This window comes from Dicentrarchus labrax, unplaced genomic scaffold, assembly GCF_905237075.1.
Source record: "Dicentrarchus labrax unplaced genomic scaffold, dlabrax2021, whole genome shotgun sequence".
Classification (NCBI taxonomy): Eukaryota; Metazoa; Chordata; class Actinopteri; family Moronidae; genus Dicentrarchus; species Dicentrarchus labrax.
The window spans coordinates 8,157,764-8,185,372 of record NW_026136711.1 but is presented as its reverse complement, the minus strand read 5'-3'; the positions used below and the strand labels follow the sequence as shown (position 1 = coordinate 8,185,372).

At 40.5% G+C, this 27,609-nt stretch overlaps 2 protein-coding genes across 3 annotated transcripts; one reads left to right on the top strand and one right to left on the bottom strand.

Moving 5' to 3' along the window:
• Positions 1-3,488: 3,488 nt before the first annotated feature.
• LOC127371804 (claudin-16-like) lies at positions 3,489-8,225 on the top strand. The gene is made up of 5 exons (XM_051414889.1): positions 3,489-3,581; positions 3,871-4,006; positions 5,035-5,196; positions 5,414-5,478; positions 6,790-8,225. The coding sequence occupies exons 1-5, from the start codon at positions 3,489-3,491 to the stop codon at positions 7,006-7,008; spliced, it is 675 nt and encodes a 224-aa protein (XP_051270849.1). The 3' UTR covers positions 7,009-8,225.
• Positions 8,226-10,240: 2,015 nt separating this feature from the next.
• On the bottom strand, positions 10,241-23,717 carry cldn19 (claudin 19). Of its 2 annotated transcripts, none has more exons than XM_051415507.1 (5): positions 22,938-23,717; positions 17,185-17,349; positions 16,772-16,856; positions 14,939-15,085; positions 10,241-11,756 (listed from the first exon to the last, which is right to left on the bottom strand). In XM_051415507.1, exons 1-5 carry the CDS (start codon positions 23,158-23,160, stop codon positions 11,720-11,722), a joined length of 657 nt encoding a protein of 218 aa, XP_051271467.1. In that variant the 5' UTR covers positions 23,161-23,717; the 3' UTR covers positions 10,241-11,719. The 2 variants fall into 2 exon arrangements, with proteins under 2 accessions (XP_051271467.1, XP_051271465.1); XM_051415505.1 differs by having other exon boundaries at positions 10,241-11,216; positions 22,938-23,713.
• Between the last annotated feature and the right edge of the window lie 3,892 nt (positions 23,718-27,609).

Here is a 27,609-nt window from a genome sequence, read left to right as displayed (position 1 = left end):
CTGTCACTATCCAATAAAGGCAAAAAGCCCCCCCCAAAAAATATGTATAAAAAAAGCTACATAGTCCAGTTTGAAAGTGACAGGGAAAGGATTCATGGGAATTTGAAGTAGAAAATACTCAGCAGGTGGCCACAGGTAAGACAAACTGCACTCTGAAATGCAAAAAATTACAATAAAAGCAGAAGGCTTCATGAAGAGAAATATGAATATGTGTGGTCTTTAACCAGCAGACTCTCACTGTGTACACACATGTGGACTGAGCAGAGGCTCCAGACCGTGCGCTCTGCTGACTGCGCCTGTGGAAATTGTTGTTTCTCTTAGCAAGTCTCCGATCAAAGGGGATCGATTCCTCTGACCTTGTTCGAATCAAAGGCAGAGTGCGGTGGTCCCGTGCAGCTCTACCTCAGCCTCCCATCCAGATGAGGCTCCATATCCAACCCTAACTGGTGGTAATGATGATGAGTAATCAATAGGTGATTATGAGGCTTTAAGCCATATTGTTAGGAGATGGAGTGGAGTGATGCAGAGAGAAAATTGGGATGGAGCGAGACCTGGAAATAAAGGGCAGGACACACACAGAAACAGAATAGAAACAGCTAACACCAAATCATGCACGCAAGCAGGGACATGTACCCAATCAGTGGCGGACCAGAAAGTCGTGATGCATTTATGGTGAAACAGCTTAGTCATGGTTAGGGTTAGCAACCTAGAGGGCACTTTATTGTGTTTTATCTACCATAGGGGGATCCAAGACGGCACTTCTGCGCCATTTTTTTTAACATTGGGGCACCAGGTGGGGCGATCGCCCCGAGCCCACCAATGTACCCATTCACACACACAGACACACAATACCATGAAAAAGCCTGCTAATATTCACAGAAAGACACAATATAACACATGCACACACATACGTTTGATCTCACACACACGTTTACTTATGTCACTTTTTGGGACATTATAGACTTACATTAATTTCCTGGAGGCTACCCTAACTCTAACCTTTACCTAAACCTATCCCAGCCACTACTTGCCTAACCCTAACCTCTGACCCAAAAATAAGCTTCTTCCTAATTGGGGACTTTTCTTTTGCCAAGTGCGTCCCCAATTACCTGTCCTTAAACTTAAATGCGGCACCGAAAGTAGGCTAAGTCAGACCCACAGATGACTCGTCACTGTGACTCTCCATGTTCAACTCCATTACTAATGACTGGCCCGACAGAGACACTTGCAACCAAATCCCTCTATTTTTATTAAAGCACATTTATTTATAAGACCTGAACTAATCTTTGTAAATTCTAAATGATTTTTTTTTCACTTTTAATTATTGTGAAACCTATTAATGCTCCATATTAATATGCAGAGAGCTTTCTGGATTCAGTATACATCACTGAAAGTAATTATGGATAAGAGCTTTTTTTTGTTCTTTTGCTTAACAAGTCAAACCTTCCCAGTGAGGTGTGGTGCAGTAGGAAGACAAACACTGCCCTCTTCAGCCTATCAGCAGCAGCTCGCAGGCATCTGGCTCTGAGCCCGCTGGCATTTTCATTCCACAATAATCCATCTGAACGTCTCAATATGGCTCGGCTCTCTCCATGTGTCTGTCCCTCCGTCTGTCTCTCACGCTGCCCCCTTCCTCTGCGATGCATTGAAATGCTTTCCTTTTTATCTTGTCATCTCATCACAAATATCTCCTCGACACATCTGAGCAGCCTTAAATGGCAGAAAATGTCTTGAAATGAGGCAGATTTTCTTCTGTTTGAGGAAGATTTTCTTTTAAGTCAAAGTTGAGACAGAGGTTGAATGTTCTCATAGGACAAACAGAGAGGAGAGCAAAATGGAAAGCCATAGTGCAGTTATGAAGGTCATGCGTGGTTAATGTGTTTAGACTCTTAATTTCAGCCCTTCACCAGACCCCGCTAACATAGGCCTACACCACTTCATTTGGGAATGAGCAAGGGCAAAGAGACACACTCGTGTGCACACTCCGATGCTGGCACCAAATTTCTCCCATGTTCCTCTTTTTTGGAAAGTGAGCAGAGCCACTTTGTGCCAGTCCTGAAATAAAACATTTTCTAAGAGGTAAGTGTTTTTTTTCCCATAGTTCCACAGCGCTGTTCATTACCCTTGTGACAGCTGCAAGATTACTACCATGATTTAAAAAAAAAAAAAAAAAAAATATAAAGAAAGGCTGTTTCACCACACAGGGAGATAATTTTAACAGTTGGAGAAATTGTGCTCATTAAAAGATAATGTAACTTCTTTGAAAACATTGGCCTAAAATGTTTGAAGCAGTTTTTTTTAGAAGTACAGTTCATCTTAAAGTTATATGGAAGTCTGTTTTTACACACTAAATTTAAGTTGTATAATATCTCTTGAGCTGTAAATTCCTCTTTTGCTTCTGTTTCTTCTTTTGTCCACAAATCTGTATCCATCCTCATCGAGGCAGGTTATACTGTGATAAAATGAGCATTTATAAAAACTGATTCTGAAACTGTCATAATCATAATGACATTTCTAGTGTAAAGAGCCCGAGCATATTCATTTAGTTGATTTTTGAAGCAACTGTGCTTAACTACTTAAGGTACTTGTACTTGATTATTTCCATTTTATGCTACTTTAAACTTCTTACATTGTACAGTTATTGCTCTAAATGTATCTGACAGCTGCAGTTAGTGACATTTATAATAAAATGTTACATTCAAAAACACAAGCCTATAAGCTTATAAAATAGAATGCATTGTAGACCTAATGATGTAACAGTGCATAAAGTAATTGAAGTTCTATCGATCCATTTTGGGAGCTAACCCTAAAGCAGTAAACCTAACCCTTACTCTAACCTTACCGCTAACAGTGGGTTAGCTTAGCTTAGCACAAAGACTGGAAGCAGGGGGAAACAGCAACCCTTACTCTGTCTATAGTAAAATCCACCTACCAGCACCTCTCATTAACACTGAAGAACCCTGCTGGTTTGATTGTCACTTTTACACTTCAGTTCTTGTATGGATGAAACAAACAAAATTTAACATATCACTAGTAAAAAGTGACACCTTAGAGGAGTTAATAGGTTCTCTTTGTAACCTTTGGACACAGCCCTCAGTCTGTAAGTTAATTGAGGTAACTGGCTGGATCTTATATTTTAATGGACAGATAGGACAATGGAATCAATCTTCTCGTCTAACTCTCCATGTTAAACTACGATTTCAAACTAGCTTCGACCCGACCAGCTACAACAAAGGATCTGAGTACTTTTTCCACCAGTTGTGCTGACTGTATGTCATGAGTGTACGGTTCATTAACTCCATATAAAACTCATTATTGCAGAAATGCTTTGCAAGTCCATCTGAGAATACGGCTGCTTCTCTTCATCACTGAAACACAGTCCTTTCTGGAAATCAGCTGCACTTGTTCAGCATTTACAAAGTCACTCCTGATGTTTTTTTTATGCTTGAAGTTGTTCATTTTTCCACCAACTGACTATAGAGGACAGGATGAGCAGAGGACAGACTGAGGTCCTGGGGCTGCTGATAGCACTGACAAGCCTGCTGCTGCTAATCGCTGCTGCTGGAAAGGACTGTTGGAGGGTAGGAACACTCACACTCTACCTCTCATCTGTAATCACTGCTAATCCCTGTATGTAGACAGAGTGTAGAGTAGCCACTAGGCTGCACTACTGTGTAGTCTATGTGACTGGAGTGATACACTGGTGGGTAAACTCTGTGCTTTAGCGTGTGGTTACCACAGGGCAGACCACCAGTCATAAAGTGTGTATTCAATATTATTTAAATCTTACAACTAACAATTTGACTTGAATCATAATTCCCATGTTAGCAATCAGGCCTTTCACACGTTTGAATGTGTCTCCTGGTCCAGCAAGGAGCTAAAGATCAGCTGACCTCAGTAGGTCTGAGTTTCCGTTGTCGAGGCCTGTGGGGAGAGTGTGTTCATGACAGCCTGGTGGGTCTGAGGACATGTGACGTGTCAGTGTCCTACATGGAGAATCTGCCAGGTACAACAGCACATCCACTGCAACAATGTTATCTTCCCCTCCTGCTAATAGAACAGCAGAGGTGTCTAATAATGGGTGCCCCTGACACTTTATTCAAAGGTATAATCTGTGATTCAAAGTACAGCCCCAGCAGAGTTCAAAATACAGGACTGGAACCTACTCCCGTCTAATGCTCAGAAGAATAATACTCATTATGCACAATGGCCCCTGCCAGTATTGCAATATTATTAATGTTTGGGTTTATTGCTGATGCATGTGTAAGCAGCATTTTAATGTTGGAGGTGGTTCAGGTGGAGCTACTCTACATTTTAGCTACTTCTTATTCTGCAAGTTAGTTTACAGTATAACAAATTAAGCACATTCAATCTATATACAATCTTTATCCGTAAGGTAACTTGTAATTAGGGTTGAGCGAGTACTCAACTGAAACAAACAACTTTCCGGTACAGCTAATGTTCTTTTTACAAGTATCATAAATGTAGCCTATTCATACTTGTAAATATAGCAACTTTTATTTAAAAAAATAATTTTCCCCCCAAAATGAAATGGTTTTATTCTATGACATATCTGTACTGTAAAAGATCTAAGGGACAATGATCAAATGGGTGTTCATTTCTTCTAAATGTTTTCAGCCTGTTAATTATTTTCCCAAAAACCTAAAAGAGTAAAAGAACTGAATGAGTGTACTGTGTTCTGTTTATCTTTAAAAGCTTTTGTCAAATATTTCAGAAAAATGAATGAATGCAACCTGCCATTTTAAAGCCTAGTGTTCAGATATACTTTTTCTATTTGAATGTTAATCAAAGTAAAGGTACTTGTACAAATGAAAGAAAATACTTCATAATTAAAGTACCATAAAAACATAATGAAATACTGAGTGATCCCTTAACTGTTTGGACTGTATTTTGAAATGTCATGATCTGTGGGTTCTGTATATTGATCATCCCAAGCAGAGAATGTACTGTAATGTACTCACTCGCCACCGGAGGCCAAACTTTCAGTCTGGTGTGTTTTTCTGCTCCCTACAGCTGATTTGTTGGCTATGCGAGTAGCCTTGGTGGGGATGTGTGTTCTGTCTGTGCTCTCCATCCTGATCATGATACCTGGCCTGAGGTGCACTACACTGATCCCCAGTGGACTGGCTCAGGGCAGGCTGCTGCAGGTCTCTGGCGCCCTCTGTCTGTGTGGAGGTCTGTACTGCAGCTCCTCACTCTCAAAAACATGCTTTAATCAAATCCAGCCAGAAGCAGTTTGTTTGGTTTGTGGTCTCAGCACAGTAGGTCACTACTTCAGATTCATATCATTCTCTGGTTCATACACATTTCCACACAATTTACTTTGCTGTTAGCGGTTTTAACGTCTGACTCATATCTGTGTATTGGTTTAAAATGTGAGTGTGTCTCTCAGGAGTGTGTGGTGCAGCTGGCCTGCTGTGGTATGGAGTGGACACTTACACCACATACAGACTGGAAGTAGGTATCAACACACAACACAAACATTTTATATTATTTATATAGAGTTTTCTGAATCCCTTAAAAACCTGAAGCCAATGCCAAACTAATTAATCTAAATCTCCCATTCAGAATTTTTCTACTAATGTTGTGTAAACAGAAACTTAATTCCCTGTCTGGCTGCCACATTTGTTTTATACTGCTTTACCAAAAACACCTTTCTGTAGTCATTTATTACATTGTTTTGATAAGGATCTTGAATTACTAAATCCCATCTCTTATATCAATAAACTCCCCCCTTTATTTTAAAAAACTTTGCTGAAATTTTTGACAGATAATCCGTGAAAAAATCAGGTTCCTCTGGCTCCTCCGAGTGCTCTTAATGGTATTAACAAAAATCCACTGGGCCTGAACAAAAGCAATCAATCAAAGCTGAAAAGGATAGAAAGACGCTTTGGGTTGGTGGCTTGAAGAGAGTCGACTGCTGAGTCAGATGCACCCAAAAGTGTCTGTATTTGATGCCCTGGGAATGAGACGCAACAATCTTCCTTGGCTCTGATTGGTTGTTTTCGCTCAGGCCCGGTGGATCCTTACACATACAATTATGAGCACTAGGAGGAGCCAGAGGAACCTGATTGTTTTACACATTATCTGTCTCATGTTCTACTGTCAGGATATTATAAATGTGACAAAAATATTTTTATAAAATGTACATACTGCAGCTTTAAGTGGACAAAAATGAAGTGATGTATGTTTAAATAATGTTTATTACAATATTAAACAATAACAAGTTCTGCTTGTGAAAGTAACTGTAAAGTTAAATTGACTTAATTGCAAACTGACGAAGGCTGTTCTTTTCATTGAGATAATGATAAAAGCATTATGAGTGTTCATCAGTCCTCTGCTCTGGAATCTGCTGTGTGTCAGTCGCAGTGTGTTTTGTTGGCAGGCAGACACTCTAGCTTGATGCCAAACCTGCCATGTCAACTTAAAATACACTGAAAGAAATGCAGTCCAGTTAGACAATCAGCTAACTAATGTTGCAGCCAGTGGAATTCACAGAAAAGGTGTCAGAGAGGGAGAGGAGAGAAGCCTGTGGCACAGGTTTAATGGTGTTCACAAAGAATTTTTTTAAAAACCCAGAAATCAAGGCAGATGCTCTTTTGAAACTGCAGTATCCATTTTTTCTTTGCGGTTACTGAATTTCTAATAATACCATCAGAGAAGGGAGGGGGAACAATCACAGCTAGAGAGTTTTCATGCCTTTAAGGCATATTCAAAGTAAGAAATAATGTGCTTACTTCACTATTTCTGCATCTTTCTCTCTAACAGGCGACTCTGGGGATGCCAGGAATAACGTTTGAGTTCGGGCTCTCCTACTGGTTGATGCTGGGAAGTGTGCTCTGTTCTCTCACCTCAGCTGTACTGGCAGTCAGCAGTGTGTCTCGTATCAGTGATGCCATCAGGATGCAACCGAAGTCAGCTCACAGTCAGCCGGCCCAAACAGACATGTTACCACAGTCTACTTCAAATGACAAGACTTACATTTAAAAGGTCCCATATTGTAGAAAGGGAGATTTTCATGTCTTTTTTGGTTATAAGGCAGGTCTAGGTGCAATGTAAATACTGTGAAAATACCAATACAGTATTCCGCAAGTGTGCCTTTAAACAAGCCACAACGACATGATGTCATGGCGTCACTGCCCTCCAGCATGGTGTACCCGGACCCACTGTCTGTGTAGGCTACAAAAGCTTACTGCTGTGGTTGGCCTGGCTGTGCGTCAGAAAACCACAAATATACCTTCTTATGGATACCAAAACTTTAAATAAAGACAGTAAAAGTGTAAAATATGGGATCTTTAAAGCTTTCATCAACAAAATATGTACCATTAGCATTATATCCACATCCCAATATTAGATCATCTATGCTTTTCTGTATTAACAATCACCAGAATTGGTGTTCGCGTCTGTGCTACTGTTCAGTACAGAGCTCATGTCTGCCCTCATTTTACTTCTCAGTATGAATGACGAGTTTCCCTATGAAAACATGTTACATTGTTGTAATGATGTTTACAGTCTCGCAATAAAGGAGACATTTTCCAGTCTCACATTCCTAAATTACCACGATGAATCAAACGCATGTGCAAGACATCATCCATCATTCGAAGTGCTAAAAGTGGGAAAACACATTCCTGTGTTCACTATAATGATTTGGTTTCTGCTGCGAGCTTTGGTTCATAGGGTTCATTACATAAGTAACCTCTGCTTTGTGCATCACTTACTGTAAAAGTTCATTTATAAATATGTGCAGTGCCAAATATCCCATATCAGTAAAGATTTATCTCTGATAAACAGAAAATATCTTTCACATAGCTTGAGCAGGAAAATGCTATATGCTATATAAAACAGATGCTGATGTATATGTTTAATTTGGATAATTAAGCATGTGCTATGAATCACAGTTGTTGTTAAATGCTTCTGTATAATGGACATACATTTGGAGCAAATGTCCCTGTGGAAACATGTTTTTTTTTGCATGATACTCTTAAATAGTGTGAATGGTGCACATCTGTATTGTGGAACAGACCGTATAGTCATCGGTAGTGTAGGTGCATCCGTACATGTCAGGTGTATGTGAGATTTCACGTCCATGCTCTGTTCCCATCACTGGTGTCCTCACTGTGCACTTTTTCTCAAACTGTCTTATTTTAACTCTGTATACGATCTCATAGACAAGCTGTCTCGTAGACCGTATATTTGTACTGTTTCATCAAAGAGGTCTTGTGAACTCAGCATGAAAAGCAGCTCATTCAAATCATCCACATATTCAAGATCTTTAAATGTTATTTTATGCTTCTGATTAAAGAGAAAGCTCACATTTTTTCTTCAACTCTGTTTTAATACGCACACGACCACATGTACATTGAAAGTCATTTCATCCTGCTCTCCACACTGGCCATGAAGAGATCCCTTCCTACCGTGACGCCAATGTAAACACCTGTTCACACATACTGACTCAAACTCGCAGACTCCTGTTTCTCACAAGCCTGAAACTTGCAGGTGTGGTCAGTGTTGGTGCCAAATGTATATAGTCCGCTCTAATTAGGCAGTTATTTTCTGTTCCTGTTGTTTTTCTTGTTGAAGTCCTGGCATGTCGATAAAGTTATTATTGTAGTGGGGCGTTCAAAAGGAACCACATCCAGCACATTTACATAAAGAGAATACATTTTGATGAAGCTGTACCTTTCTCAGCTTCCCCACGTTGCACTGTTTGGCAAGTTTTGATTCTTGAGCCAGGATGTTATTTTGAGGTTCATTTCACAGTGAATGGCATTCTGTCATGCCTCATACAGTGTCAGTCTTTGAACAGGGGGGTAGGCAAGAGGGTCAAAGGCCACAGTCCTTGTTGCAAAATGCATTGTAAACTTCAGCCGGAGCCAATACAAGGCTTTAGTATTCTGAGTCTGAATTAGATGGGTCAAGAAGGTTTTTTTCTGGTGGGTAAGATTTGGTTTGATTATTTCGTAAGAAATTCCCTCTTTGTTTTAATGTCCCTCCACCACAGCTCAGCAAGGAAACACAGGAAGGGAATATTGTTCCAATGAGACTAAAGTGATCTCAAAAACACAAGCCCACTGCTCCAGTACGTCACTTAAATTATGTACGTAAGTTATGTATGTGACTTAAGTTAAATATGTTATGTAAGTTATACCAGGTTGGTGTTTTCAGCAATAGCACATTTTTTGGACCATTGGGGTTTCGGAATAATGGGCCGTTGGAACAATGGCATGGCGCCCTTACACAGGTGTTGGTCAGTAATACTGCATTTGTGAAAAGAGTTGGGCAACAGAAAGTCTTTTGTGGCTCCAGAGGGAGCTGTCCAAAATCTGATAGTTATCAACCCTAACCAATGTTGCCTTAGGTGATGTCACTTGAGGCTGCACCAGTTGGGGCTGAACTTGACTACATTTAAAAATAAAAATAAATCTTGGGGTGTGGAGACCTCTCCTCATCTCTGTTTGAGGCTAGCAGCTCAAGGCTACACTAGCTGCTATTAGCAATGCACCTTTTCGACAGAACCGTGTTAAGGTGATTAAGCTGAATTGTGGGTAATGTGGGCACCAGATTTTGACAAGGAAGACAAATGGAATAAAAAAAGACCTTGATCATGTTTTTGAAACTGTCAATATTGAATCTGACAATGTTAAATCTAAGAATGCATACACAGGGAACATTTTGCCCCCCATCTTTGTAATCATTGTAACATTTAAATCATTTAAAGAAGGGATCACTTCATGGTCAGTAAGCACAACAAGTATGAATACACACTCTTTCAATGTACGTATGGGTGTGTGGATATTGTATTAAAAAATATTTTTTTAAATAAAGTAAATCTAAGAACTTTTTGGGGATTCAACATAAAAATAGCTATTGTATTAGTTTCACCAGCTGGGATATAAAATCGATATGAGACAGAAACTTAATTCCAAGGTCATAATTTAACAAATGTTTTGTAGTTGAAACTCAACAGAAGAAGGAAATGAAAGCCTTGTTGTCAGCTATAGCAGTGGCGAGCAAGTTCACTTTTTCCACCTTTAAGAATGTGCCACAGTCCAGTGGAGCAGAAGTGGAATTCCACGTCTGCAATTATTGAACAACAGGGTGCAAAAGAAGTATTTGAGCTGGAGAGGAGGAACGAGCGGGGAGGGGGGCGAGTGGGCGAAAAGTCAGGCGAGGGTGAAGAGTTAGGAAACAACTAATAAAGCACTGACTCATAGCAAAACCATTTTTATGTCTCTGTTTACTTTATTCTAAAAGAAACAGACAGGGCTAAATGAGATGATACACAACATCGAGGAGGTAAATATTAGAGAAAGGAATGGCATGGTAAATAAATGCAGGCATCAGAGGGGCATTTGAACGCTCAGCAAACTGGCGTTCCTTAGTACAGGAGACAGCACACGGTACAGTACATCCTTTAGAGTCAATAATACAACGACTCTGTCATTCACACAAAATCATTTTGGCATTTAACCAAACAAAATAAATGTACTGGGTATATCCTCAATCCAGGCTACTTGGAAACAGGCACACAGCTTCTTACAAACAGTGGCATAAGGCACTATGCTGAAGATCTATCGTACGTGTGTCTTTGTTGTTCCGTAAGTGGTACTGCAGAGTCGCTTCACATTCATTTTCAGAAATCCAACAATAATAAAAAATAAAGGCGTACAGAACTGCTGGCAGAGGAGCTATGGACACACATCCCTCAGACGGGACGGGATACTCTAAAGAATCCACAAAGTCAAAAACATACATGTGCACAAACATGTGTTATAAGGCACTGTAGTAAAACATTATATATGTAGTAAAGAAAACAAAAAAAAAAAAAAAAAAGAATAGAATAGGTGGTATATACACCCGGGCATTTTAACATGTTATAGAAAACATACCCTGAATGACTGTCTCTCCCAAAGTCAACAAAACAGACAAGACAAGGATATCATCTTTATCAATTTCATAAAACCTCCACAAACAATTTCTTTTACTCCAACAAAGACTCTAATTTATGTTGCTTCAGTATGCTTGAAAGGTTGCTGTTCATAAATTCTTTCTTTAATGCTGTCTGTCTGTTTTGGATTCCTCAGTGAGAGGGTTTTGTCATGTTGACAGAATCTAAACCATGGTAAGGCCAGAAGACTCTCCCAAACTACAAGTACTGCTCCCTTTTCTCTGGTGGGGTACTTTTAACATTTGGTCTGCAATTCAAAAGGGAAAAAAAGACACGTTTCAGTCAAAATACAGTCACAGCGAACAAAATAAACCCAAAAGACACATTTACAAAAAAAACCCAGAGGTCATAGGATATAAATCATAAATCAGCGCAACAAAAATCACAAAGGGTTTCATCTCATTGTTAACTTTTGTCCAATAATGGGACAGAGGGGGTTGTGGGAGGTGTAGTAAAGAGTGGAAAGGCTGAAATGGAGGAGACCACCTCATTTCTTAAATAGAAGATCTGATCACAAATCCTTTAAGAGTCCATATTTACAGAAAAGGCTCAGAAGGTAGGGAAACAATGGGAGAAGACAATGCATCTTGGTTCCCATTAAAACTGATAAGGTGCCGATGTTGTATTGAGGAAAGGGGAATGTTCTACTACAAGAGGTCCAAATTGAGGGTCTAAGAGGTAACAGGAAAGAAAGGGGGGAAGACAACGGTTGGACAGTCGGACAGTCCTCGATAAAAAGGCAGGGGCTGATCAGTCAGGGAAACTAGTTTCACTCAACAACTCTGCCCTGAATTAGAGGAGACAAGAAGACAGTCGGAGAAGAACAGGATTAGAGGACAGGAGGGGAAATAAGAGACACATCAAGACCTCTCAGATTCTCTCAAAGGCTGCGAAGTGTTAGAAAGAAAACAGGGCGCTTGATGGTTATAAAGACATTAGCTTAAAAGGGTAGAAAGTCAATGGTGATGCTACATGTCAGCTAGCCAGTAATCTTCAAAGAGATTACATGTTTTAAATAAATATTAGTAATAATGGACTGATTGATAAAAGTGAAACACATGACATGAAGTCAGATTTGTCTGGCTGAACTTCATCAGCTGTTTTTTAAGGGATAGTTTGACATTTTGGGAAACCAGTTTATTTGCTCTCTTGACAGATAGCACTTTCATGTTTGTATGCTAAATATGAAGCTATAGCCAAAAGTAACAAGCATGAACCTGCCAGGAACTCTACAGTTCAATAATTAAGACGTTATGTCTTTCTTGTACCTTAAGACTGAGCCAGGTAGCTGTTTCCCCAAATTTGTATGCTACGCTGAGCTAACCATCCTTGCTAGCTTAATATTTAACGGACAGATATGACAGTGGCATGGATCTTCTCGTCTAACTCCCAGCAAGAAAGCAAATAGTTTTTTCTCAAAATGTCAAATTATTATTTTAAATGTGTGTCTTCTTGTCTTTGGACACAGCGTAGGTGGTTACATCAGACGTGTTGTTGTGCAATCCTTATCCAAAGCACAGCTGCTACTGACAGACCAGTGACGACTGACATCCTCCTTTATTTAAAGGGCACAAGGAATTTCCTGCAGATCCACGACCCCCCAGTTTAAAAATAACAGAGTACTCCACAAACAAGTCTCTACCAAGAAGGGAGGCTGGGGGCCCGGGAAACGGGGGGACTGGGAGCAATTCTAAGAAAAGTTAATGGCTTTATTATCTGGAACAGTGATGGACCAGCTCTTTTAGGAACACAAATGAAGGCAAAGTGATGTGGGGGCGGGGAACTTCATCCTCATGGAGTAGTCAGTGGTTTGCAAAACACCTGTAGTCTACTGCAGCAAAGTGAAATATGATATGATATTATATTATAAGTCTGTTTTAAGCATAATGCTAGTTTATGGTCCATTGTGAAGAAATGTCAATACTGCACTATTGTCTTGTAGCTTAGGATTATACTTGTGTGAGAAGTATATGAAATAGCTTAGATCTTAGACATTGGTTTGGTTATATAAGAGATGAGATGAAGGAGTGTGTTAGTAAATGGTGATATGCGTTGATAGACTGTCCAGTTTCCTCTTAGTGTGGAGTTAAATGGTGAAATGATCATTAACAACATTCATACTGCGTATAAACTAAAGCAGACACCTTTTACCAACAATTCACCTCCACTTTATGTGCAGCTCTCATCAAGTGATTGTGGTGTAAAACGGGACCATGTTATAAGAACTAGCTTCTTTCAAAGTGCTGTTACAAAATGGCTGCCTGAGGCCTTAATTACACAGGACACTGAACACACCTGCTCCTTCACTGTCAGTCATTTTGGTTTCTTGAACCACACGTAAGCTGTCTTCATGGCCGTAGCTATATACTGAGATCGTGTCACATCCTGTATGTTGTTCTGGAATTTTGGGGTGGGGGTTGAGCCACCTCGGGCAATTAAAAACTACCACCTAGTGGATCTTTTATAGGCTGATTCTAGTGTGTTTTAGACTTGTTATACTTTAAGATGACTACTTTTAAACCAACAAAAATAAATAAATTAAGAGTGTAGCAGTTTCCTGCCAGAATCGTATTCTAAACCTCTGGCTACTTCATGTGAGTAAAGTTTATCTGAAGTTTATCTACATTCTTTTATTCTTTTTTTTAAATGGGCTTCTGACCCTTTTAATCAAGCACAATTAGAGGCCGATCAGACAGTAACACATTGCTACAGGCGCAGCCGCTTCAAAAACTTATGCAAAACAGCTGGTTTGATTAACAGGAACAAAATGGATTCAAGCTGACATCGAGCTCTTGCCATTGCTATAAGTAATGAGGTAATGAATTACCCTTTCCTCTCTCACTACTCCATACCTCTCACGTCTACTGGCATCAAAACAGGAAGGAAGTGGTAGAGTGAATTTGAATCATAATAAAATGTGCAGCACAAGAGATGAGCGTGTGCCAGGCCATTGTTTGTAGCAACGCATCTAAGTGTGATCATTTGTGTTCATTTTATCTTTCTTTATCTAATTTATAGTTCGAAAAACCGACTTTGTCTCTTTTACCTACTAAACTTTACCTCTCTTTTAAAACTAACTTGAAGAGCTCCTATGCCTTGTGCCTCCCTCGTTCTTTGTTGACTTGCAACTGTGCTCGGAGTCTGAGCAGAAGAGTTCAGTGTCCTCTGTGATCACGGCCAAACTGACCTGTGTTCCTGGGAGAGACTGTAAAAGCCAACCTCTGTTTTCTCCCACAACAGCAGAGGAGCCGCTCAGTAACTTTTCCAAGTTTTTGGACAGTGGTTAGGGGCTCTCCCTTTACACAACATAACTGCACAAGTGGAGTTGTGAATACACAGAGCAATACGGAGGCAAACCAGGCCAACCAGGCAGCATAGGACATGCTAATATAAGTTCAGCAGGTGTTGCAGTATCTGTATTTCTACCTCCGTGTCCATCCTCTTATATTTAACCTTTGGATTCACTTTAAATGTATTTTTGCTGTACCAAGAAACAAATGTTGGGATTTGTTTCCTTTTTATCTCTCAGACAATTGATGACTGTGTGAGTATCTGTGATTGGTGAGGTCAGATTTAAGCAGCTGCACTAATTTCAAGTAGATTAAATGATGACATTAAGGCACAAGTTTACAAAACAAGCTCATCATTATATATGTTGGCTGAATGATTGACATGTAATATGTAGGTTGTCTGCTCATAAGTAATTATTTAAAGTGTGTAGCTTTTTTAGCCACAAAAATACATCCTACTGGTGGGTAATGTGTTTGTGTGTAATACTGTATGAGTACCTGTGTCTGCACATGTATGGCAGTGTGTGAGTACTACATGATTGCATGTGTGTACACTTTATAGTCTTTTTCTTTTTGTTTTAGCAGGTATAGTTTGAGAGAAAAAGGGTTGGTGGTGCCAAGCGTGTCCGATGCTCTCTGTTTGGGTGGCTGCAGGAAGGGGGGTGGGTTTTACACGTACTCCCTGGCTGTGGAAGGCTGTGATTGGCGGTAATATTGCTGCCCTCGCATGTCGTCTTTAGAGCAGGAGCAGCACAGCAAGGAGCCGCCCAGGACCGTCAGACTGGCCGCCGCCCAGCCCACAAACAGGGCCGAGCCAAACTCATACCTGGACAGGAAAGAGAAAGGAAAAGGTCAGAGGTATGCGATGGCTGTCAGTGTCTGAGGTTTTACTGTTTTCACTACCTTCGAGGTTATTATGATTAGCCTGAACTCGCTAGAAGGCAAAAACAACACTTTGCTTGACCTTTACCGAAGACATATCCAAGATTATCAAAGACAGTGTAAGAAATGGAGGATCATACATTTTTACCTGAAAGCCACTTCAGAGCAAAGGCATCCCCAAAATCAGATAACCCTTTCATCCCTGAATCTTTCTGTATGCTAAAACACAAAGTAGCTAACACTGGGATGGATGAAACACTTTATTTATCAGTTAGAGAGAAGTATTCAGGACTGCTCGATATGAAATTGATATGTTTTGCAGTTATTTTGCTATTTGCTGCTGTTTTAAGTTCCACTAAAACTATAATATTAGCTCTGATACAGAGCGAGCCATCTCTATCAGCTATAACTGGAACTATCTGGAGCTAAAGCTAGCCATGTTCATAACTTATTATTAGGAAATGTTAGCAGCTGAAGCTAGCATTGGCTAGCCATAATTACAAATGGTTGACAACTAATGTTAAAACTACATTTTCATTATCCACAATTAAGAAACCATTTGCTCAAGAAAGCCATGTTTATCAGGCATAATTGTCAACTGTTAGCAGGTGATGCTAGCTATCTTTATTAGTCACAATTGGAAGGTTTTAGCAGTTAAAGCTAGCTAAACTTTCGACTACAGGAACCTTGTCACAGTTTTGGTTGTTAGGCTGTAGCTCCTGCCCCTAAAAGCCCCCGGTCCTCATGCAATAGGCTACTTTTCAGTGGCCCTGTAACTCTCTTAATGAATTCTGCAGCATTGAACATCGATACCTGTTCAACCAAGCCTTACAAACGCTGTTACTCGTGTATAGCATTGATTTAGACTGGAGGCAATTACAGTTTGTCACTTGTGTCAATATTAGAACAAGGGATGGCAATTTCTTTTAATGTAAAACAGCTGTTACATCTCCAGTTTCAGACTGGTCTAAAAATATGAGATCGTCAAATATGTCGATAAGATAAAAAGAGAGTGAGAGAGCAAGCAAGAGAGAGAGAAAGCGAAAGGAAACAGCAAACTTTGGAATTATTTCAGCGCTGTCAACACTCAACTGATCAGCGTTACTTTAGAGACAGACGCCTTCCCTTTCTGCCAGTTCCTTCTCTACCTCCGCAAATCCTCTCTCAACACCACACTGCTGCACAACACTTGTTTCCTTACATGCAAAATGACTCATATGAAGCAGATCTTTCTAATCTGCCTATTTTTGGTTATTTACATCTTTCATAAAGGGAGTTTTGTTCCTGGGCTAAATCATCAGGTATTATTTTGTCATAAGGCTTAAACAGGAATTGCAACTTTTTGTTTACTTTCCTATCTCCAAATGATGTTTTGATGGATGGTCAATATTTGCCCATATTGCCTCAAAACAGTCACATACACAGTACACTGTCTGCAGAAAAATGCCCTTTTCTCAGCCGATATAAAGAGTAATGAATTTAAATGGCACATACACACGTGCTGAATGAGATGTCACATTTATCATTAACAAGGCTCCCGTGCTTGATAACCACAACAGTCTGAGTTAGGGTTAGATCCAATTAAATGATTAAAGGGTACAGATGTTCAGCAGGCAGTTCTTCCACATACCTAGCATTGGGCGGTGTATTTGGGTTGAAGAACTGATAGGACACCTGAGTGGCATACCAGGACACAGACACCAGTGTACATAGACCTGTGGAGGGAGAAGAGATTAACAAGAGTGTAGCAGTTCCCTGTATCACTGAAGCTAAAACAACACACAAATGAATTGGGGAATCCTCATTTAGTTCATTTCCTCCCTTGGGCTTGTGGTTTATGCCTGAGGTCAGCGGCTAATGCCTCTAAAATGACCACTTCCTGTTTACAGCGGGGAGACTCTAATTACCCAAAAGACCCCCGGTGAGACATTCAGGCTAGAAGAATGCCAGACCACTCTTGCTAAAAGCACTGGTTACTGTGGGAGATACTGCAGTACATACTTTTGGTTGCAAAGTAAACAAAACATTAGTGAAAAATCACACCTGCGAGCAGGAAGAGTGCTCCTCCAGTCACTGCGATGCGGGTTTTGGTGGCTGGGTTGTTATCTCCTACCTTCGTGCACTTCATGCCCACCACACTGACGATGATGCCGATAAAGCCCAGCAGTACCGACACTACCATGAGGGCCCGACATGTCTGGATGTGAACTAGATAAAGACAAAGAAAGGAGGAGGCAGAGATCGCAGAGGGGAGCACAGAATGGTAGTGATACAATAGAAGATATGAAGGAAAGGGAGGGAGGAAAGAAGAGATTGGAAAACAAATAGTCTTTTAGTCCATCACTTGGAATAAAACAAACATTTCTGGACTTTAAAGTGATAATTATAAGGGAATGAAGCTATACACGCTATGCAGGATTGATGGGAGACCACATGCATTTACGACAGAAAGCTCATAAGGGAGAGTCCACCACTGTCCTATTTTACAGCAGGGTAATTCCAGCTTTATTTTCCAGAGGTGACTTTCTTGGCTCTGGGACCTTAAAAGATCCTCCAAATCTTCTCAAGATCATTCCACTGTGGTTTTGCCTTCTCAAAAATCTAAATGTCTGCCCACACGGGCCTCAGCACACACATAACTTAGTGGGAGGAACATATTTACACATATTTACACTCACACATATGTACAATTCACAATATCTGCACACACAATTACTGTAGGTGGAATACACACAGATGAAACACACAACTCTCCCTCTCACACAGAGGGGCTGTAGGAGGGCCTGCTTTACATGTTTCACACAGTGGGATTAGTGTGGCTTTGTCACAAAGCAAGATTGTTTTCACGGGGCCGTCGCCACAGCGATCAGACGTTACCGCCTCAAACAGAGCCGCTCACGAACGCGTTAACGCAAAAGCAATGCTCAAAGCGCCTAATGATACTGTCAAAATAGTGATGGAGAGTGTCTGTTTTACAGCATGCTAGGGGATCGTTGAAATCCCAGCAGCAGTAGACAACATGCAAAGTCTGATACCCTGATTCTGATATCTGACAAAGCTGACAAATATGGTAATTAACGTAAACAGAACAGAGCCTTTCATACAGGTTTAACAGCCAAGGTCACAGGCAGTAGCCTCAAATCACAATGACTTCAATTGTAAGCCGGTGTTTATTCATCAAATTACATCAAAGCCACAAACACAACATCACTGAATAGACTTGAATAGAAAAAAAACCCAGAATAGAATAGTTTGACAAAAAAATCAAAAGAGTTTTTTTTCCAGAGCTTTCAACAGCAATTCATGACTTTGGAGCAAATATGTGGGTCAACCCCTAAACCTACTATCTCCAAGATCAAGAAAGGCTTTCTCACTCATCTGGCATAGAAAACAATAGTTAGCTCAAGGTCCACTATCTAGTTATTTTTCTGGAGCTTTCAATTGCAGCTTATGGTCTTCAAAGCCTGTAAATGTTAAAATGTTTTTGGTCAAATGACCGTTTCCATGTTCAAAAAGATCAAATAGGATAGGATAGGTAGGATAAAATACAATTGACTAGTCTGACAAGAGATTAGCTTTTTCCAGAGCTTTCAGTCACACATCATGGACTTCAAAGCTTTGGGAGTAAAAGTTGGTGGACCTTGAGTTAATTTATTTATCAAACTACTCCTGAACTTTACTGCTCAACTAGAATAGAAAACAATAGTTAGTGAACCATTTTCAATGCAGCTTTCAATTGCACCTCATGGTTTTTAATGCCTGTAAGTGGACCATGAGTTAGGATTTTTGGGGGGTCACAAATGGACTATTCACTATCTTCAAAGAAAAAAGAAGTTAACTTTTCCCCCCTAAACTGTTTCCAATGTCTACTTCTACTTTTAAGTTATTTTTGTCATACTCCTGTTTCCAATATCAACAATAAAACTAGAATAGAATAAAATTAACTAGCCTGACAAGAGATAAGCTTTTTCCCAGAGCTTTGAGTCACACATTATGGTCTTTAAAGCTTGTAAGTGGACCAGGAGTTAAAATGTTTTTTGCTCAAACGGCTGTTTCCATGTTCAAAAATGTATTCTACTGCTCAATTAGAACATAGAAGAGTAGAGTTCGACAATAGTTTAGCTTCTTTACTAAGTTTTCAACTGCATCTCACTAGCTTCAAAACAAAAACAAAAACCTAGTAAGTGGACCTTGAGTTGAGATTTTCTTCTTCAAACTGCTGTTTCCAATACCAACAATACAGTTTTAACAGAGTAGAGTAGAACAAAATAGATTTTACTAGCCTGGCAAGAGATTAGCGTTTGCCAGAACTCTCACTCACATGGCATGGTCTTCAAATCTAGTAATTGGACCTTGAGTTAAGATTTGTTTTCCAATGTGAAGAATAAAATTTCACATTAAACTATAATAGAGTGTGACCATATGTGTTATAAAATCACTTTAGAAAAAGCTGTTGAGCAACAGCCCGAGCAGGAACCTAAAGTCATCATTTGTCATTGTGACAGAAATACAGACACCATCATTCATGGTGCAGCAGTAAAGTAGCATTTCAAAAGCTGATCTGAAGGGACTTATGATGGGGGGAAGAGGATGGAACAATCTTTGAAGTCTGATTTATGGCTCCAGAGCTTCTTTTGATGGGGTATCTGAATAGTCTTCAACAGAGAGAGGTTTGATTTTCTTTTCTTTCATCCACTCAGGGCATTCCTCTTCTCTTCTGAGGGCGTGCGGGGGTTCAGGCCGGTGCTAAATGACACCGCTCTGACTAGTTTCAGTTGGTGACAAACCAGAAGGGCTTTCGGGGGCCTTTGGGGTGAAGGAGAGGCTAAAAGGAGGGAGGGAGGGAGGGTGGCGGTATAGGCTTGCTCACCCACCAGGCCCTCTCTTTCCAGTGCCAAGGTTGGCAGTGCCAGCCACAAGCTTTCAATGAGTGTGTGTGCTCGCTGGTGTGTGTAGGCGCTGTAAGGTCCCATTGTGAGGTCACTTGTGACTCTGTCGTACGTAATATCTGTTTGCCCACTCACTACCCAACTATAAAACTTAACTCATATTTGACAACTGCAGTCCACTTTCACCTCCAACTCAAAGCACAAACTCATTAATATAATGTTATTAAATGTATTACTACACTTTATTTGGCAAAAATTGAATTTTCCTAAACCGGTTATTCCTTGGTTCACATTTAAGTAAACAGGGTGGTGTCCCAGTTATCCTTACTGATCAAGGCTAAACTCTTAAAGCTAACAAATAGGCAGACTGGAATAAATGCTGTTATAGCTCACTGTGGGCATGCACACATCACACCACTTTATTCACTCTTTTGAATGGAAATTGTATAACTTTCATTCATAGTCATGACTGAACCTGAGCACCAACCCATTACGGACAGGACAAACAAATCCCATGAAAAGACCAAAACCACCACTAACAAGTAATGTGTATGTATCTTCTTCCTCTGCGCCATATAGCTCCATTGTTGTCCAAAGACTATTAAAAACACATCAATGAGCCACACAGTTACACGGTTCCTCCATTACCATGACCACTCACTGTGTTGTTTGTATTATACTCACTTACGCACCAAATGTGTATTATGCCACAGCTGAAAATAGTCCCAAACAAATGTAATATTTACTTGTAACATATTTGTGATTAATATTTTCAGTAAGAGTAAGAAAGTGCCCCAGATGGGTAGGGAAGTCAGAAAGTATTACAAGGAAGACTTGGTTTTTGTCTTTTCATGGGATTTGTCAACCATACGAAACATATATAACACCAGCTTTATCCCTGAAGTGACAAATAATAGCAGTTGACGTGTGTTGGACAGTTGCTTGACCACTGATTGAGCAGATCTGGCTCTTAGCAGATCCAAAATATCTAAAGTGGATAAACTGAGAGAAACACTACTGTAGTCTTACCAAGTGCATCTACTGAATCTCAAGCTGCACTCAGCCAGCAGAACTACACTTTTACATGAATGTAAGTTACAGAACCGGATGCAAAGTTGTCTACATTTTGACTTTAACATTAAAGTGAATTTAAGATAATGATACAGTGTGACAGAGGCAGTGTCTCTAATATCATGCTCAGATATTTCTGTTCCAAAGAGCTGTCCTTTCAGCACCACCATCCACACTCTTCTGACAATACCAACCAACCTTCTCAACCCTGTATTATCCTGATCATTATTATCATCATCATCTCCTTTTTGAGTGAAAAAACTCAGTCAACCTGCCACAGATCCAACACTTTCCACTACGGTTGCTTGGCTGCATCAGCAGAGCACAGCACAGTCTGGTGAACAATTATACCCTCCATCACATGCTGCTCCTGCTGCGAATGTAGCCAGGGAGTTACTTCAGAACTCAAATCGGTGTTATGAATTGGATCAAACCAACGCCAGAGGGCTGTTTAATCAAGATTCAGACATGGCTGACCCCGGACACATGATTGGATGCTGATCTGCTCCATTTCATAATCTGTCTGGGGAAACACCAGAATAAACCTGCAATTGATCAAAACACTTGGTGTGTGATCAGAAGGCTTTTCTCCGGCGTTTGTCTTCAGTCTGAATCTATACTCACTGGGTGTGTTAATGGAACAATGTGCGCGTGTGGGGAAGACAGAGCGCATTCTGGGAATATCTCTGGTGTTTGGCTCAACACTGGCCTTTTCTTCTCCTAACAGCCCCTATTCATCCGCAAGGACAATACGCTGTTCTTGTTGCTGCAATGAACTAAAGGAGATAGGAGATCAGCTCCCGTCACACATAACGCCACAGAAAGCGTCTTGATATAATGACTCACCAGGACACCAAAATGTTTGCAAAGCTCCTCATTTGTTGCTTCAAGGCGAGTGTGCCACAGTAGGACTCAAACCGCCGAGAAAAACAAACTCAAAGTGTTCAGTTGTTTTGTTGAAATTACTTCTGCCCGAGCCCACCCCCTGTAGCCTTTCATTAGACTCTCTAATAGAGTGATTTAAGCATACAGCACTGTGGATGGATGGACTCCTATAATCTGCGTGTCATTAATTATGAGTCACTAGTTCCCACTTACAGATCGGAGATGACAGGAGGCTCATATTCTGAGCTAATTTATGTCTGAACCCCACATTCCTGACCCCCTCCCACCCCTCACATATTACGTTTCATGATGTCTCAGAGTATTTAATTGAAGTCCATTAAAAGGTTTGAACGGCAGCATTTTAAGATTTACAGCTTTGGAATTTAATGCGTCCCAGATAGCGAGGGCTTGGGGACTTGTTTTCCTTCTGTTTTCTGCTGACAATAATTGTTGTGATTTGTAATACAACACCATAGATGTTTCTCAGAGGAACTATAGAAGGCAAAGGGTTTCACTGGATCCTTCTTTTATCACCGTGACTGATGACAAAGAACTGCCCAAAACACGGTTATTAAAGAAAATTAAATGAGAGCGACCAAGAAAGAAAGAAATTACAGAAAATAAGTACAGTGTGAAGTATGGAGTGGGATTTAAAGAATTAGAAAAACCTTTATTGGTGCCTTACTTGAATTTTAAATGTGCTTTTCTATCATCTGATAAATTATCCACAGAAAATCATTTAATCAGCTACACAGTGCCCCATGGCATTTACAAAAACAAAGATTTTTGCATATTTTGTTAATTATAGGAGCATATACTCCTTCAGTAAGTTTTACCAAATAGTTGAAGAGTGGATTTGATTAGCTCCCAGTCACAGGGAGACAGCCAGAGAAAGCCTCTACAAGTCAGTCAGTCAGGTTTGGTCGAACCAAATTCAAACATCGTACTCACTGTCCAGCGAGAGCATGGAGTCGAAGATCTTGCACTGCACCTGTCCTGTACTCTGCGAGGCACAGCTCATCCACAGCCCTTCGTACAGACCCACGGCCGTGATGATGGCATCGCCGGCGTACGACGACTGCTTCCACTGGGGCAAAGCGGTGGTGGAGATGATGCCGATCCATCCGCCTAATGCTAGAAAGTAGCCCAACAACTGGAGACCTGAGTTGGCCATCCTTATCTAGCTCGTTCCTCTGATTCTGCCTGCTCTCACTCTTTCACTCTCTGCTTCACTTGCCTTTGTTCGGGTGACTCTGGTGTGTCGCCCTTTCTTTGAGCAGTCTTTGTGGACACACCTTCAGCAATCCTGTTACTTGTTTCACTTTGGTCACTCACTATCTGGTCCCTCTGAGCATCTCCCTCTGCCTCCCTGCTTTAACTCTCATCTGCAGAACTCCTCTCCTCGTCTCTAACTCTTTCTTTCTTTCCTGTGCTCTACACGTCCTGGGCTGGGTTTTGCCCGTCAGCTGGGACGATGAGATGATGTCTCCCCTCAGGGCTGTCCTGTCTGATTCCTTGGTCTCTCTGAGGCAAAGTGGAAGAAAGACTTTCTGGTCAGCTCATCAAGCATCGTCTCTGGGCTGCCTCACTCTCTGCATGGCTTCTTCCAATACTCACTCTCTCTCTGCTGCTTGCTTACTTTCCCCCCACTACAATCTTTCCATCTGCTCCACGCTCAAGTGGCTCAATGAGGGGTAGCAGGAAAAAAAAGTAAAAAGGAAAAAAAACCTGAACACAAAAAGTCCTTAACAGGCTGACCGCAGAGGGATGGGGTAAAGGGCTGGCCTCTGATTGGACTCCTCTGTGTTGTAGGAACGCCTACTGGGAGGGAAGAGAGATGGGCTGGTTGGGAAAATAATCACTGTTTCAAACAGAGATGGAAAGAAAAAGAAAAAGATGTAGCTCAGGAGTGAAAACAGGCATAATGACAAGTTCATTAATGAAAAATAGCCAAGGATTGATCGCAAAATCCTTCCAATCCAACTGAGGACTTTGAATCTGTATCCAAACCATTCAGTCGAACCCTTCAACAGAATTTCAGCCTGCTGTTTTACCAGGTGTCGGATGCATTGATCCTTGAAAAGTTTGCCGCTCCCCCGCTGGAGGTGTGGAGGAGGTGGTGGTAAAGTGCAACAAACACACGTAAATCAGCATCTAAACAATGCCCGGCTGAAAAGGACGTGTCACATCCAGACAGGCTCTCTGGAAAATTATGGGCCGCCGAGGCAAGCCTCCCCCATCACCATGGCAACCGCGACAAATGAAGAGAGAGAAAGAGAGCGGCCGAGCGAGAGTTCACCCGACTGTACATCCTTGCGAGCTGTAAACGCAGACACACTCCAGCCTTTTGTGTGTGTGGAGAGTGCAGAAACCTGTTTTCCCACAGTTGCGCGGCCTATCAGCTCCGCTTCAGCTCATCTCATTAAATTACCTTCAATTCACCAGCTAACTAACTAACTAACTAACTAACTCAATAATTCCATTCTGCCAATTAGACTGTCCACACACTCAGTCTCAGAGACATGGCCGTTTTCTCACATCTGTAAGAGACATGTCTCACCCACACCCTGCACACACACACACACACACACACACACACACACACACACACACAGTCTGTCTGCTCAACAACCATGTTCTTGCCTACACACTCAAGGTTGTTTTCAGCAGACTTTGGATGTAAAAAATATTACTCACCTGAGAATAAATAGTAGCAATGTAAAGAAAGACATATGGAAAAGCAGGATGTTGTTGGTGGTCTAATTGTTCTGTGTTAATGAGCGTCCATTTCTCTCCACTTCTGGTTTTTCTCATTTGTGTTCTTGTATTCTCTATTTGCCCTTTTGTTCCTTTTCTCATCTCTCTTACCAATTCAACTTTGAACTTCAACATAAAAAAAAAAACACCAGAACATGTGAAGATGCATGTGACCTCACTTATCCGGCATGTCTTTGAAAACCCTTCACCACACACACACACATACACACTCAAACTGGGACACATATATGGCTAGAAAGAGCCATACATGGAGGTCTACCCATAGTTTGAACCAACCATTCTCCTCCAAGCCTTTCTCATCTGCACTGTTCTCGTAGGTTTGCATATTCAGGGTGTATGTATGTGTGACCGTACCGGTTGTGTGTTCAGGTTCGCGGTGTCTAATGAGGGGCCTGACATATAAGGATAAGTTGTGGTCAGAGCACAGGGGTCAGCTGAGCCCGAGAGGCGAGAAGAGATGAAAGAGAGGCAAAACAAGTGCTCAGGTCCAGTGGGAGTGAAAGGGTGGGGGCTTCTACAAGGCTTTGGAGGTCATTCTGATTTTGAATCATAACAACACACCGCCGTTGGTGTCGGCACAAGTTCAAGTGAAAAACGAGTGTCACTAACTGCCTGCAGGCTAAAAGCATATCACTCTAACAACTAATTCAGGGGACCTTTAGTCTTTACTTAAATATATATTTTGTTGTGAAATAAAAAATCAAGTTCTGAGATACCGTTAGACTTTTTACTTGTAATTGTTATTTTATTGAGCTTGGATGACACACAAATTATGCCTATTGATTCAATATACTATCATGACTTGTCAGAGTTAAAAATTTCCAGTTAATCAAAAAATAATTTAATTTTAAGTTCTGTTAATGTAAAATACAATTTGATGACGTGTAAACAGCCCAAACGTCTTGGCAAGCTAACTTAATATGGGATTACCCATTAGCCACCGCTCTGGTTAGCATGTAGGCTAGCTACGTTTATAAACTACAAGTAGCTACCTCATTTACTTTCGCTAGCTGACTTACAAACTAGCGCACAAATAGGTTGTGTGTTAGCAAGTTATCTTTAGTATTTCGTCTCATCTGAATCATAGTCTATTCATGTCTCGCTAACGTTAGCCCGTAATAGCCACTGCTTGCTAAGAGGCTAGGCCTCCATTTTGGCTTTTTGATGTGGCCTGTTGCTGACTACACTATTTGTACACTTTGCTCAAAACCAGTCGGAGTTATGTAGGGCCCTATGAATTCCGTTTATTTTTTCCTAAATTTTGTTTTATTTTTTTTCCAAATTCCGTTTTTTCCGTTTTAATTTTTGGGAATTCCATTTTTTACCTTTTACTCGTATTTTACCACAAAATAGTGTGTTTTTAATGTTTATGAATGAAATGAAACTTTACACAAATTAAATACAAATGACCAGCGTCTGTCTCGTGTTCTCTGCTGTTGGCGAGCAGTTGCTCTCTCCCCGGGTCTCAGTGCTTGTTTTCAACAGAAACACTCTGACAGCCTGCTCTCATTGTCTGTTGAGGATCTATTTTGAAGAACTATATTTCATTTGTAAGGGTTAATAAGTTAATATTAATGTTAAGACAGTTAATGTGATAAATATTTAGTTAAAAACATGGATTAAAGTTCTCCGTCGCTACGACGGATTTCCGTCATTCAGAGTTCACAGAGGCGACTTATGAGATCAATGCAGATCGGAGGAGAACAAAAAAGTGTTTTTTATTGACGGATTGTCACACTCTACAGCCAATGGTATCGTTAACAGCGTGTGAGCACCTGACCAATGACAGTGTAGTGACCCACACAGGGCGGATCTAAACACGGAGCGGCGCTAAAATTTAGCTGCTTAGCTAGCATGGACTCGTCGCGCTGCTACGTTATCAATTAGCTTTTGAGTTTAGTCAACACGTGAGAACTCGTCTGACACGGAGAGTCTCCTGTTGTGTGCTACATGTGTGAAATAACAACTATAGTCTGGACTTTGTCTGGAGTGTGTCTGTGTAAACGGCTTCATTCAGCGTCTCTCCCTCCCCTCTGGCACCGTGAGTTACCATGGTTACAGGAACGCCCTGAAGCTTTATAATGATAATCAATAAGAAGTTTTTGGTTAGTTTGACTGTATAAATCATGAATGTAGCCTGATTGTAGCTCAATGCTGAAATCTTGTATTCTAACATATAGAACAAATGTAAAGCCTCAGAGCTTCTTTGATTATTAACAGTATGTTAGTGATGACAGAAAGGTGATAACTCGCCATCAGACTGACAAGGCTGCAAAAGTTAGTTTGTATGATGTATTTTCCTGTTAAACGATAAGAGGCTCACTTTAAACAATATTATTAATAATAATAATAATAATAATAATAATAATTAATGATGATGATGAGAAGAAGAAGTAGAAAAATAGCGTACTGAAAAGTTCTAACGTTAGACGGTTTATTATTTGAAAAAGTAAAACTTGAGAGAAGCTTGGCAAAAAAAAGGCACAGTTTGATTTAATAGATTGAAAATTACATTGAAAAGACAAAAAACATTATAAGTGTGAATAGAACAGCTGTTCAGATCATCCTCCTGTAAAACACTGTTGGTCAAATATTTAAACTTGATGTCTGCATTAGAGAACATTGTGTGGGGTGAGGCTATAAATCTTATCTTAGTTTTTTAGCACGTGTCAAGTAATGTGCCCTGTAAAATGTTTCACAAATTACAAATTGGGAATATGACTTGGCTGCAGCTCGAAAAAACATTTCAATCAAAAGATTTTTTTTTGCTTTAATCCATGTAAAAAGAAGACTGTACATTTCATTTGAATGTTTGATTTGAAGTGATAAGTACACAGGTTAATTT

Excerpts from the sequence above, each read along its gene's own strand:
- LOC127371804 (XM_051414889.1), top strand. The coding sequence starts at position 3,489 with ATGAGCAGAGGACAGACTGAGGTCCTGGGGCTGCTGATAGCACTGACA. Across the intron at positions 5,197-5,413 it reads CGCCCTCTGTCTGTGTGGAG|GAGTGTGTGGTGCAGCTGGC; the intron begins GTCTGTACTGCA and ends TGTGTCTCTCAG. Across the intron at positions 5,479-6,789 it reads ACACCACATACAGACTGGAA|GCGACTCTGGGGATGCCAGG; the intron begins GTAGGTATCAAC and ends TCTCTCTAACAG.
- cldn19 (XM_051415505.1), bottom strand. The coding sequence starts at position 23,160 with ATGGCCAACTCAGGTCTCCAGTTGTTGGGCTACTTTCTAGCATTAGGC. Across the intron at positions 15,086-16,771 it reads AATACACCGCCCAATGCTAG|GTATGAGTTTGGCTCGGCCC; the intron begins GTATGTGGAAGA and ends TTTCCTGTCCAG. Across the intron at positions 11,217-14,938 it reads CAGCCTTCCACAGCCAGGGA|ACCAAATGTTAAAAGTACCC; the intron begins GTACGTGTAAAA and ends TTTGAATTGCAG.